Source organism: Echiichthys vipera (genome assembly GCF_963691815.1).
Source record: "Echiichthys vipera genome assembly, chromosome: 3".
Taxonomy (NCBI): Eukaryota; Metazoa; Chordata; class Actinopteri; order Perciformes; family Trachinidae; genus Echiichthys; species Echiichthys vipera.
Window position 1 is genome coordinate 13,457,371 of NC_139828.1, and position 12,987 is coordinate 13,470,357.

At 38.5% G+C, this 12,987-nt stretch overlaps 1 protein-coding gene across 1 annotated transcript; it reads right to left on the reverse strand.

The window, feature by feature from the left end:
* Positions 1–397: 397 nt before the first annotated feature.
* On the reverse strand, positions 398–6,877 carry soat1 (sterol O-acyltransferase 1). Its single transcript, XM_083940281.1, has 16 exons — positions 6,768–6,877; positions 6,004–6,158; positions 4,713–4,771; positions 3,859–4,007; positions 3,621–3,680; positions 3,365–3,472; positions 2,970–3,255; positions 2,420–2,498; positions 2,195–2,279; positions 2,069–2,114; positions 1,837–1,966; positions 1,612–1,709; positions 1,416–1,514; positions 1,028–1,163; positions 676–821; positions 398–516 (listed from the first exon to the last, which is right to left on the reverse strand). Exons 2-16 carry the CDS (start codon positions 6,155–6,157, stop codon positions 439–441), a joined length of 1,713 nt encoding a protein of 570 aa, XP_083796407.1. The 5' UTR covers position 6,158; positions 6,768–6,877; the 3' UTR covers positions 398–438.
* Between the last annotated feature and the right edge of the window lie 6,110 nt (positions 6,878–12,987).

Genomic DNA, 12,987 nt, shown 5'->3' on the forward strand with positions numbered 1-12,987 from the left:
ATTGACCATCACTGCATATGTGAATGATGTTTGTATAGTATAGTGTTTGATTGTATTGTGCTGCCATATCATGTTTGCCACTATCATGTTGGCACAAGTTGTGGTTTCACAGTTGATCAAGGCAAAGGTAATGGGAGGACATCTGAAAAATAAATAGTGCAAAAAAAAAAGAGTTCACATGATTTCAAGTGAACTTAAATAATTTTGTTGGGTTTGTGTTTGAAAACATAAAATGGGTAGTAAGGCATCACTGTGACTTTGCTGTTAGAGCAAATAACTACTGATTGGAGCTCTTCCATACATTCATACATAGACTCAGTCATGACCTTAGTGCAATAACATAAAACAAAATTGAAAAAAACAGAAGTTATGACAGAAACAGAAAGGCTGGTCAAATTTAGACTGAGTAGTGATTCTCAGCAGTAATCCAAACGTAGATCACAGCCTATCAGAGTCCGCCATCGGGCCTCTCTGACAGCTCCAGGAGCGAGGCTTCAGTAACTCAAGGAATGAAGGCTGAAATAAGAAAAACAAAAACATATGAAGCTAAATTTGTGTCTATGTTTAGAATTGACAAAGCAAAAAACTAACCTTCAGCTGAATGACTGTATCTAAATAAAGAGCATATTAGTGTTTTACCCGAACCCTAACACAAAGCAATGCTGCAGGTGTTACCTCCTTCAGGGGGCAGTAGCGCTGGGCATACCACTCCTGGGAGTACAGACAGATAATGACTCCCTGACCCAGGAAGAGGGACGTCCACATGATTACGTTCCAGATCGGACCTTTCCTTTGGTCGTGCAGAATGAAGTTGAACATCACTGCGAGAGGGTGAAAATGGAAAGAAGATAGAAGCATAATGGAAAAACTAAATGCAGAGACATAATTTGACCACATTACTGCGTGCATCATAACACAGACTAAATCAAAATATTTATCAGATTTAGTTGAATTTTCAAGCAACTGGCGACTGATATACAATAAAAACAGAGTGGTGTGAGAATAGTGATGAAGTTTTTTATCTTACTTCCAAAGCACATAAAGAGGCAAAAGAGCACGGGATAGAAGAAACCAAAGCAGACTGCAAGAATGTACTCATGGACCACTGCAGACAATGTAAACACAAAGAACATGGCTGCTGGTCTGAAACGCTTCTGAGACATCTGGAATGACAACAACGGAGAGAAGAGACGAATCAAAACTACAGTGGCATACAGCTTTAATTTGATCAATGCCTTTTTACATTAACATACATTTAAAAAATGTGTTTCACAAATGACTTTTCTAACTGATGTTATAAATCCCTCAAGCAATACCAAATCAATCAATAAAAATCCCTATAAACTTGACTTAACACAGAATGCAGCTGTTGTTCCTTTAGAAGGAAATAGTGTATCAATAGCAAAACCACTTACCCACAGGAGGTCCCGGTACACATAGTAGTACAACCAGTCATGGACCACGACATTCCAGGTGCGATAGTAATTAGCAAAAGAGGTTGAGTTCCACCAATCCTGTGATGTGTAATTAGAATTAATTAAGTCAAATATAAAGCACAACATGGGGCCCTAATTCCAATTTCGCTGTAGCCGGCAGTGACAGAAAAAGTACCTTATAAAACATCCTGTCAGCAAAGCGGAGCATCTCAGCAAAAGCATTGAGCCAACAGTGGAGGAAGGAAAAGAATCCCAGGAAGAGAATCAACACTCCTGCAGAATAAAAAACAAAAAAGCAAAACAAAAGCATTTTTACTACTGTATCCCTTGAGACTGCATGAGACTATGGAGTATATGAAAAGGTATCAAACATTTTGTTGAAAAGGGTGGCTGATCTTACCTGGCAAGATAGAGTTAAAGACACAGAGGACCATGCCTCTCAGGTCGAACAGCTGCAGGCTGATGCTGCGGAACTGAGGGATGCACAGCCGCACAAACACGTAATAGGCATAAAACATACAGCCTAGTACCTGTGGGGAGGGAACAGTTGAAATCGTCAGAAAAAAATCCCTAATATATTTTGCTTGCAACCTTAGGTAAGGTCAGCTTTAAAATATGAATGAAGTCGGTACCTGAAGTAACTTTGTGGTAACGTATCCCCATCTGATCACCGGGTTCCTGTATTAAGTGAGAAATAAGGTTATACTAAATATGTGAGCTACTGTATGGGGAAAAACACAATGAGAGGGTCTGTTTACCTGGGGTATTTGTCTCTGTAGATGAGTGTGGGTGCAAACAGAAAGTAGATATACTGAGAGACCTGAGGGACCACTGGGCTGGGGCCTGTACAGGATAGGACACACTGTTGATCAACATGAGGACACGAGGAACAATGAACACCGTAAATACGATAAACAAAAACATTGTATGAATTAGCAAAAAAGAACTGCACATGGATAAACAGGGGAAAAAAGAAGACATACTGGTCTTGTCTTTGGCCCAGGTCAGGACTCTGGGTACATTCTCCCTGACAAAGGAGTGGGCCTTCATCATTAGACGCACCTGGAATTTGATAAATAATGAAAACGAACACAGTAGCTGTTGCAACTTGTCCACAGAGTCAATTCAAAAAGGGAATGTGAGTATTTAAAAGTACATACATCAAATAAGCCATTGAGACAGCCTGACGTGGCTAACACTGATTATCTTGGGGCGTTACGATGAAGGCATTAAAACGGCTTTTTTAACCACTAATACTGCTCCAAATAACACCAAACCTCTGCAGTAGCATGATAAGAGTCCCTACACGTATTAGTGGTTAAAAAGCAGTTTTAATGCGTTCACCTTGCTGCCCCGAGCTAATCAGTGTTAGCCATGTCCGGCTGTTAGCGACTCTACCGGATTTCTCCGTTAATAGTTTATACACTGTCTCGATGGCTAATTTGATGTATGCAAGTGCCGAAAAAGACCATAGGATGATTTTTCGCCGGAATTACACTTAAACTTTGGATGTGGTCCACACTGGTTATCTACCTGTTCCAGGATGATGATGAAACAGGATGCAGGTGGAAAACTGTTAGTCACCACCACATACGTAGGCAGGAATCCTACACCAAGAGCTTGGTAGAACAGGAACACAGAGCCAAAGAGCAAACTGCACAACCTGGGGTGACTGTAAGACCCAGACTGGGTCTGTGACCACAGGTAGAACAGGGTGTAGGGAACCAGCAACACAGACAGGAACATGCAGATCCATGTGCACACCACCAGAGGGAACTGTCCAAACGCATAGACCAGCAGGTCAAAGTGCAGCACCAGTCTGAGGCAAAGGAGATATAGTAGAGAGGCAAAACTTGAATGGATCAGTTCATGACAGATCCAAGATCAAAAGCTGTATATATCTTTATCAGAGCGGTCTTTTACATTACCTGCCTTCATCAATGATATCTACCACCAGTGTACTGAGGATGAAGAGAATGAGCAGGGCAATAAACATGTGGTAGATAGTCCTGATGTGGTTCACTTCAAACAGCTCACTGCAAAAAAACAGACAGCAGATGATTAGAGTCTTTACAGCTACACTGATGTCACCATCTCATCTTCAAGCAGTAGAAATCTCAATAAAGTGCCCTGTGATCAAATTGCAATTTAAGTTTCTTCTTTTAAATCAATGTGTCAACTTACTCCAAGAGGGACCTGCGACTGACAAACTGCTTGCCCTGACCATAAGGAGGCCGGAAATACCTTAAAGGAAAACAGAGTGACATCAGCGACCAGCAAATCTATTTTAAAAAGTGTGCGTTTGACAAAGAGAGAAATGGGGACAGTTTGTCCATATGTGTTGAAACCCACACACTTCTGGTATTTAGTGCAGCTTATAAGAAAATTTCCTTTCAGGCAAGTAGAAGGTGAAAGGCAGCACCTGAGTTTGCTCCTCTCCTTGTCTGACAGCGGAGGTGAGAAGACAGCAGGTACAGGTGCAGGCTCCAGGCTGGCTGACTCCTCGATAAGACTGTCCATGAAGTCGTTAACCTGACTGTCAAACTGATGCATCAGGTCACTCTTCAGGTGCTGAGCAACAGAGCAAAAAGTGGAGGAAGAGTTATCATCGCCTGCAAATACCTAAACAAATGTGGATTACCTTGGTGTTCAAAGAGGAGAAGATTCATGGTTACAGCTAAATTGCTTTTAATTTTTTCCTCTAGAGAGAGAAGAGAATTAACTAAATAAGTCAAGTGTGAGCACATTTCCTCAAGGTGGTATTTTGTCCAGCCATTTAGAAGAAATACTTTAAAAACGTTCATGATAAACTTCATTATGCATTTAAATTCTTAAATTTCAATGTATTCATTCACTGTCATACCAACTGTCCTTTTGTTCTTTGTCCTCATTATCACACTACCTGCTTAAATTCACAGAGAATTCATATTTTCTACTGTCAGAACGTCTTCAAGAAAGAACAAAATGGATTTAATTATACAACTCAGAGGACGGAGAGAGACAGTGTAGTTGGGGTTTGGTTTTACAAAGTCTCTCAAACAATCTCTATCCAAGTATAACGTTGAACCAAATAAACCAAATAATTAAAGTGAGTGCTTAAAAACTACAACTGATAACAAACTCAATAAAGATGCACTTTATTGTTGACTGCAGCAGTGTCAATCTAAGCTAAATTACTGATTAACAGAAGGATGATGAAGTAAACTCATCAAATAGAGGACTCATTCCAACATGCAGGTTGATCTTTTTTTAAACTCAAATTACTGAGTTACCAACCTCTGCTTTCCTTTTCAGTTGAAGCTTTTTGCTGATCACATGTTCCACTTCAATTTTTCCTGAAATTGGAAAGAGAGCAGACAAATCTGAGCATATGATCAAATACAAAAAATGTCAACATGCTGCTTTGTAATCTTCCAGTATCATTATAAACTGTGCTCTGGGTACACCCACATTAACGACAGAGTTGCCAGGTTACCTTGCCTCAGCAGAACTTTGACCTGGTAAATGCAAACATCCCTTCACTGCATGTTAAGTATTTTGATAAATGACCAACAGATAATCTAACAATTGGTTGGAAACTTGAGGACACAACGCATACAAAGAAATAACTCTGGATTTATTGCTCACATAGAATTAAAATCTGTTTTTAAGAGCACACAGACCAAGACTTTCTATTTTCATGACTGAAGGTTTTGATAGTGACTGAAATACTTGTTGCTAATAGTAGAGTACTGTAGAGTTTAGCCATTGCGCTGTCAAAGTGTAGCAGCAGTATAGCAGAAGTCAAATGACATCAGTCTTTAAATCCAATGTTGCAAAATCCAAAAGGAGACACCTATGACATTTATGTGACTCTTGCAGATAAGGTTATGATAGGTTATATAAAAGACAGCTGTTTGATGAACGTGTTTGTTCAGTTATTGAGGTCAATCACACAAACAGAGACCAGCAGCAGCAGTAGCAGCGACAGCACCCCGCCTCTGTCAACAAACACTAGAGCAAATAAAAAAAACAGACTGAATCTGACACTGTAACAAGGACAGGCAATAAATAACAATGTATAATCAGAACGTTTTCACCTTCCAAAAAGTTTTGTGAAAAGTTTCCTTATTCTGTCAGACCACAGTTTTTATAGTCAACATTTCTCACATTCAGCTCATTGGTCTGCTCTTGTTCTTGTTGATAATGTTGACACATATCACTCTTACGACTTATGTCTTTGCCTGAATGTCCTTCCTGTCTGTAACTTTGTGTCGTGTTGCCTTTTTGTCCTGATCGGATCTCTATTGAGAATAAGACCCTGTGTCTTAAAGACATTACCTGCATAAATACATGTTAAATAAAATTAAAGAAGATCACTTCATGGTGTTTATCCTAGTTAACCACACCAACTGTGTCATAGGTCATATCACATTGCTTAAGAGGAAACACATCATCACATGGCATGTCTGTGACTAATACATTCAGGGAATTACTGAAATTAAAAAAAGGGAGGTAGAGGTAAATGTCACTGTTACAAGAGGTCAATGTCCTCTTTCTTCGCCCTGCTGCTGAGGGATTTTCTTACCATTGCTAGTAACGTGGGTGCCTCCATTGCCCTGCTGGTGTTGCTGTTCTTGATTACATCCCCTATCCAGAGAGCTATCTAAATCCGGGAAGGTGGGCACCTCAGATGCGGGTCGGCAGCGAGACCGGAGAAAACTGTCATCCCCACTCTCCATCCTAAAGAAACAAGTAACTTGAAATAAACTTCATCAGTAGCTGCATTACCAAGGCAAGGCAAGTTTATTTGTACAGAACCTTCCAACAAAGTAGTTGAAAGTGCTTTACATAAAACCTTAAAATCATTGGAAAGATACAGACATGAAATGACATTAACATCAAATATTTAAAAAATATAAGCAAGTGAAATGATTATTGGAAATAAAAATCATCATGAGGGGAGGACACATAAGTGAACTCATGCTACCATCACACCGTGGATGGGGAATGCAAATGTTATTGACTGACAAACAAAACAAACCCAGTGGACAATCAAATCACTCTCACATGACCCGGACAGACAGCAGACAGACAGCAGACAGACAGACAGACAGACATACAGACAGACAGCAGTTAGCTAGTCAGTTCATTCATGAGCTCACGATAACTACACAGCTTCAAGCCACTTGGTTAAATGTTAACACAAGCGTTACTCTTACAGTTAAGCTTCGGCCAGCTGCTAACACTGAGGTCTCAAATTAGGCAAATTAGCCCACTTGTTGACGTCTAGCGTTAGCTGAGGAACAGGTTGACAGGACCGGTAACGATACAAAAATGTTTCCTCTGTACCTTCTCGCTTTGAAACCACCGGCAGCTCTCTCGTTAGGTCAACCTCCAACGTTACCGTCGAGTTCAAACTCCTTCAATCACAACAGTCCGGGCTGCTGCTGCTGCTGTTCACCTTCCCCATTGTATAAACAGAGGAGATGAGGGAGCAGGACAGCCGACGCTGATTGGTCGAAAGTCCTCTCCTCCTTTTGACGTCACCAGCACCCACACTGTTGACCATCTCTGTCATTAGACGTGAATGTAGAAATATCATTTTTATATTTTAAACATATATATTGAATCTTTTGTTAACGTGATTATATTTTATGGTAATTTTTTAGATGTAAAAATAACAAAAAGTATCCCCAATTTCATCGCTTTCCAAACTGATTTCCAGAATTACCTAAAGTCTCTCAAATTTATGAATAATTGATCATTTGTTGCCACTATGAGAGCTATTCTCACAGGTATAATTGAATGAATAACATATCACCTAGGTCATTAAACTGTTAATGTAAAAGTGCCTTATTTGATTGTTGGTGGGATAAACTTACCAGGCATAAAGTGTACAAACAAACATAAGGAATAACATATTTTACCCAAAGCAAACCATTCTGGTATTCACAACTGGTTAATATAAACTGGCATAAGTCATGGTTACTTTCAGTTCTGTGTATCTGTATCTTGCAGAAACATAACATTATAATAATAATTTCAGATTTGTTGGCACTGAGACAGAAACAGTTATGCATTTGTTTTGTCACTGATCCTCTTCCTTTGTGTTTTGGAGATACAGAAAATTTAGTTCATAACAAGACTCGACACTCTTTAACAATTGCTCCTAAGGACATCATCACTAAATTTGAACGTAGTAATTAATATTTGCATTACATGACAAATCTTATACTTGGTGGTTGGTAAATGTCCCATACAGCAACATTCTCCTTCACAAATATAAACATCTTTATGGCTGAGTTCAATTTGTATAAAGATACATTTACCTTTATGACAAACAACATAAGTTAACACACATTGCTATATTTAAAAAAATCTTAAGCCTCTGATTAAGATATTTCGACTTTCATTGTGATTGTTTAAATACCCTATCTTTAATATTTCATTCATTAAGCCTTTTATATTTAATGTAGCTTTATTTAATTGATGCGTACTTTATGCAGACATAAATCTTTGTGTGTAAAAATATCATTATTTACTAAATGTCTGTCTGTTCTTGTTAAATAAAGACAAAAAATATCTGTCATTAGAATAGACATTTTAGTTACATAAACGCAAAATAACAAAAGTTAACCCAATTTCACTGTTTTTATAATCCATAAGAATATTTAAAGAATATATGAAGGCTCTAAAACTCCTAAAAGGTGAAAACAGTATCATGTGTATTCTGTAATGCTGGCACAGAAACAATTCTACATTTATTTTCTGAATGCATTCATGTTACATGTCCTAATGTTGACCATGTGTTCGGCATGTTGTATAATGTGGAATTAAGATGAATTTACAGAAAAGAGACGTTGGATCTGGACAGAAGTTATGTTTTCATTTTATATCTTTGAATTGTATCTGGTAAGTTTTCCATAAATGCAAATGGTGTGAGGGAAACCTATACATTCACCAGTTCAAGCAAGAGAAGAAACTTTTACTTTGAAACACTCAAAGGACTGAAAGATCAGGAAGCCATCAGGACTAAGGCCAACTACGGCCAACTATGGCTTAAAAAACACTTTTTAATTTAAATATGTAGGTAACATTTTCCTTTTCTTGTTGTTTTCTTGTTACTTATTGTATTCCTCATGTGTTTTGTATCATTTCATGATCAAGGAATAAAGGAAAGTCATCAGTATGTTTTATGACTATTTAAAATAGTAAACCAAAATTATGAATAAAAAAACCCATTCGACAAGAAATGGCTTTGATACGAATTATACCATAAATTTATCCACACAGTGCCTGAACAGTTAAAAGTTGTGTACAGGATGCTCACTGTATTCTGGACTATGACCTGGTTTGCTATTTTGTCACTGATTGAACACAACTTTATTTATTTCATTGGTTTATTTGTCAAGGACAGATGCTTATTGATCAACAGAAACAAAAAATTGTAACAGAGTTCAGGCATATACACCATGCAGGCCCACTTTAAGATGATATAATAAAGGCCTTAAAACTACATTCTGATCAAAGGCCGACCTTTTCATATCATATCATACTATACTGTACTAGAACATATAAATCAATATTACTGTCCCTTGGGGGTTTCTTTTGTGCCATTTACCTGCTTTGCCCGGCTTTGTTTACATCTTTCTTTTACAAGTCTACATAACACTTCCCCAATATGTTAGAGTAAAACATCACAAGTATAGAAAACATTATAAACTGAGTAAAACTGTTGCAAACTTAAGTGTGACACAGACAGAAGGCCAAATATGAAAAGGCATAATGATTTGAAATTAATAGCTTTGGACTTTTTGCGGACCCATTAAGTAAGGCATGATAATTCATAAACCATACACTGTACAGGTCTTATGAGCTGGGTGTAGCAAATGCAATTAACTAAGACACAAGGATGCATTCACAAAAATCATCAATAATTACTTCATCTAATACAATGGCAGCCTTTCTGGCAGAGGGCACACATAATCACAGATTTGTTTGTTACGCACGATTACAGTGCAAAAGAGGATCATGAGTGAATCTGAGAGGAAGGGGGTGGGTGTGTGATTAAAGCCAGTCATACATGGACTATTTTATAAACAACAATTTATATAATGCTTCATATGATAAAATTCAACAATTCATTCAGCTTGTGACAATTCAATAAATATACACAAAGACTAACAGAAAAAAGTATAGTACTGAGCAAATGAATCCTAACAAAACAGTTAAAATATCAAGATATATCCCTGCTTTCTATATAAAAGAGATATTTACAGTTCACCATGCACACACATCCACACACACACACACACACACACACACACACACACACACACACACACACACACACACACACACACACACACACACACACACACACACACACACACACACACACACACACACAAACACAAACACACACACACACTCCTTATAGGTCACAAGAAGCAGATGGGTCCCAGAACAACAGTGATCTCAGGGACAAGGGGAGATAACGACCTCATCTCTACACCCAGATCTCTGACAGGAAGTAACTCCATATCACCCCGATGCAGCTCTGTGCTTCCCTGAACCCTCACGACCATCTCCACCTGAAAAATGATCCGACAGAAGAGGCATGATGCAAACTTGTGGATTTCTTTCATATCCTAGAACTGCAAACAATGTAGAATTCCTATTATTGATTAATAAAAACCCTTTGTTGATATCTATATTACACTGGCGATTTACTTGGAAACAGTGGTGTCCTCAGGCTGTCTGAGGGGCAGGGGGCAAAGAAAATAAAAAAGGGAACCAGCTGCATGTGGTGGGGCACCAGTGTGCAGAAGGTTTCTAGCATGTACGGCAGCCATATAGGGCACTGCATAATGTTTTCTTCACTGGAAGGGTACTCTAGAGGGCACTTTATCATGTTTTCTATATTTAAAGGGACCCTAAAGGGCACTACATCAAGTTTTCTCTATTGAAAAGGCACCTTAGAGGGTCACCTCATCACGCTTTCGCTACTGGATGTAATGTTAAAATAGTGTTTGACTTATGAATACTTGTACTACTACACCAGTATCATTTATGCCGCCTGCCAATCTGTGTTTCTTTTCTTGAGATCCTCTGCACAGCTTTACACAATACTAACATGATTTTTGTATCACAGTTTTTGACAGTTGGAGAAAGCTGCTTAACGGATAAAAAATTGTGTTTTTGACAACAGCAAAATATTGAATTCTTACCTCACAGCCATTCGTGGACACTGTGGTGAGGTGTGAAATGATTTCTTCGCCAGAGTCTCCCAGGAAGTGAATAATCCTATTGGCTGAATTTGTTGTTCGAGCAGTACTGGAGTGGTTTGCTGTACTGCTGACAGTCACGTGCTGGAAAGACGTATGGCTGTGTAACCGCAGAAACCTCAGCTGCACAACATCCACACCAGCGTACTCAAACTATCAGAGACAGAAACTATTATTAATTTCAAGTCTGAGGAAATGGCTAACTGATGTAAGATGTACTAAATGTTCCTCTATCACTCCACAAAAGTGTTACCTTGTTTCCAGCGTGCTGCTGACTGAACCACTGGACAGACATTTTTGATTTCTTCTCTTCTGGTTCCCAACTAAATTTAATCTAAAGAATAGAATATTAAATTTTTTTAAAGCCATACTTGTTTCATTTCCATGTTTTAATGTATTGCACTATGGCCTCGGGAGCACTATATTTTGTTCCTGTTTTTGCAAAACCTATACAAAGATGAATGACGATAAACTTGAGCCATCTTATTTGTGATTTTACATGAATCCAAAAAGTATGAAAAGAAATACAATTAATTCCTAGGAGTTATTCTTATTAATGGTCCCACTTTATGTATGCTGATTCCTACACTTGAAATCTGCTGAAAAATCTGTTGCAGACATTAGTCTTTCTATAGACATTTGAAATCCTTGCTGCGAGAAATTGAGGCAATATCATCTAATTATAAATTAATGTTAAACCATAAAATGTTTTACGGCAGTTTAAAAGAAGTGAAAGGGCAGGAAAGCCTTGTAGGTAAAATTAGTGTACCTGAGACTGTAAAGTGTCAATGCAGGTTGTTCCTCCTGCTGTGAAGTTGCAGAATACCTTCACAGCATCATAGGGACAGCCTTGGTTGGGGTCCATAAAAAAGTAACCTAAAAGATAATCGACTTAAGTGCTGGATAACACAAAGTACTTTGGTATACAGTGTATTATCAGGAACAAGTTTACATATAAGTCTGTTCAGACCCTCACCGTCATTCAGATGTGGATGTATGAGTCCCAGCTCGTAGCAGGTGGTGGCAGGGTCTTCTTTGGTTCCCCGGGGCCAGCTGAAGGATTCTTCAGCCTCATCTGCTGCATACCATCTCCTGGACACTGACCTGGGCCGCTGCAGAAAAATCCAGATATTCAACCAGCAAACTATCAATCATAATACAGGTCCTTGAGCATAAAGTACAATTAAACAGAAAACAAGAAGAATTTGATAAGACAGCGTGTACCAACTTTTGGTTGTCCATGGCTGGGTGTTGGCACATTTTTTAGTTTTGATCTTACACTGGGTTTTTTTTGGGACCTTAGCTCATTTCCTTGACCTGGTTTTGGCAAAGGTTTTGATCCTCGTCTGTGTGTAGGCCCGAGTTTGCCTGGTGCACCTGGTTTTCCCTGTGAAGAGCATGGTACAAACCTCTGAGCAATGAAGCAGTTTTCACTGCCATCAAGCTTCAAATGCATCTTCAAACTTAACAGTATGTTACGGTTAACTTTGTTGATGATTAGATCAAAATTTGTTTTACTTTTACTTGTATTGAGTGAGCAAAATGTCTTACTGGAGGTCCACGCTTGCCCTTCACTCCCTTTGGTCCTCTCCTGCCTTGGAAACCTTTCCTCCCCTGTATAGGCCCAAACACGGTCAGGCTCTGTCTTAATATTACTAATGCACAAAGATTTATATCATGATTCATTACAAAAAAAATGTCCTTGTTCTCATCCAGGAAAATACAAACACAAACATTTCCATAAGATAAAAATGCCACATTAACAGAACAAAGATCTCTTAATCGTTTGATAGTAATTACAATCATACCCATGATGTACAGCCAACACTCTTATTTTAAGTATATTTAAGTATAAATTAAAAACTATAACAGTGATTTCAGGACGTTGACTCCTGATCAGGCCCAGGAAGAACGACAAACCTGCAAATAAATAAACATTAAAAACAGTTTCTCACCTTTTTTCCAAGCTGACCCTGTAACAAGACAAGAGGAAAAACAACCTCAATAAACTAAAACAGTAAACTATTTTATATGTTAGAATAACAAAGTAACATACAGCGAGTCCAAGGAAGCCTCTCCGCCCACGTGGACCACGAGGACCGGTAACCCCCTGTCAAAGCCAGTCGGTTGATTAATAACTTGCTGTTAAAAACAGTGTGAAAAGAAAAGTAAAACACAGCTCACCAGTTTTCCTTTAAGACCTCTTTGACCTTTCCGCCCCTGCACACCAGGATTCCCCTAAGATAAAAGTTAGAAATGTCTTAGACCAACTGAATTAATGC

What these genes read in the sequence shown, in the direction of transcription:
- soat1 (XM_083940281.1), bottom strand. Translation starts at nt 6,157, where the DNA reads ATGGAGAGTGGGGATGACAGTTTTCTCCGGTCTCGCTGCCGACCCGCA. An exon ending in CTGGGCCAAAGACAAGACCA is followed by an intron (nt 2,280 to 2,419) that starts GTATGTCTTCTT and finishes TATCCTGTACAG; the next exon opens with GCCCCAGCCCAGTGGTCCCT. An exon ending in TTACCACAAAGTTACTTCAG is followed by an intron (nt 1,967 to 2,068) that starts GTACCGACTTCA and finishes CCCTCCCCACAG; the next exon opens with GTACTAGGCTGTATGTTTTA.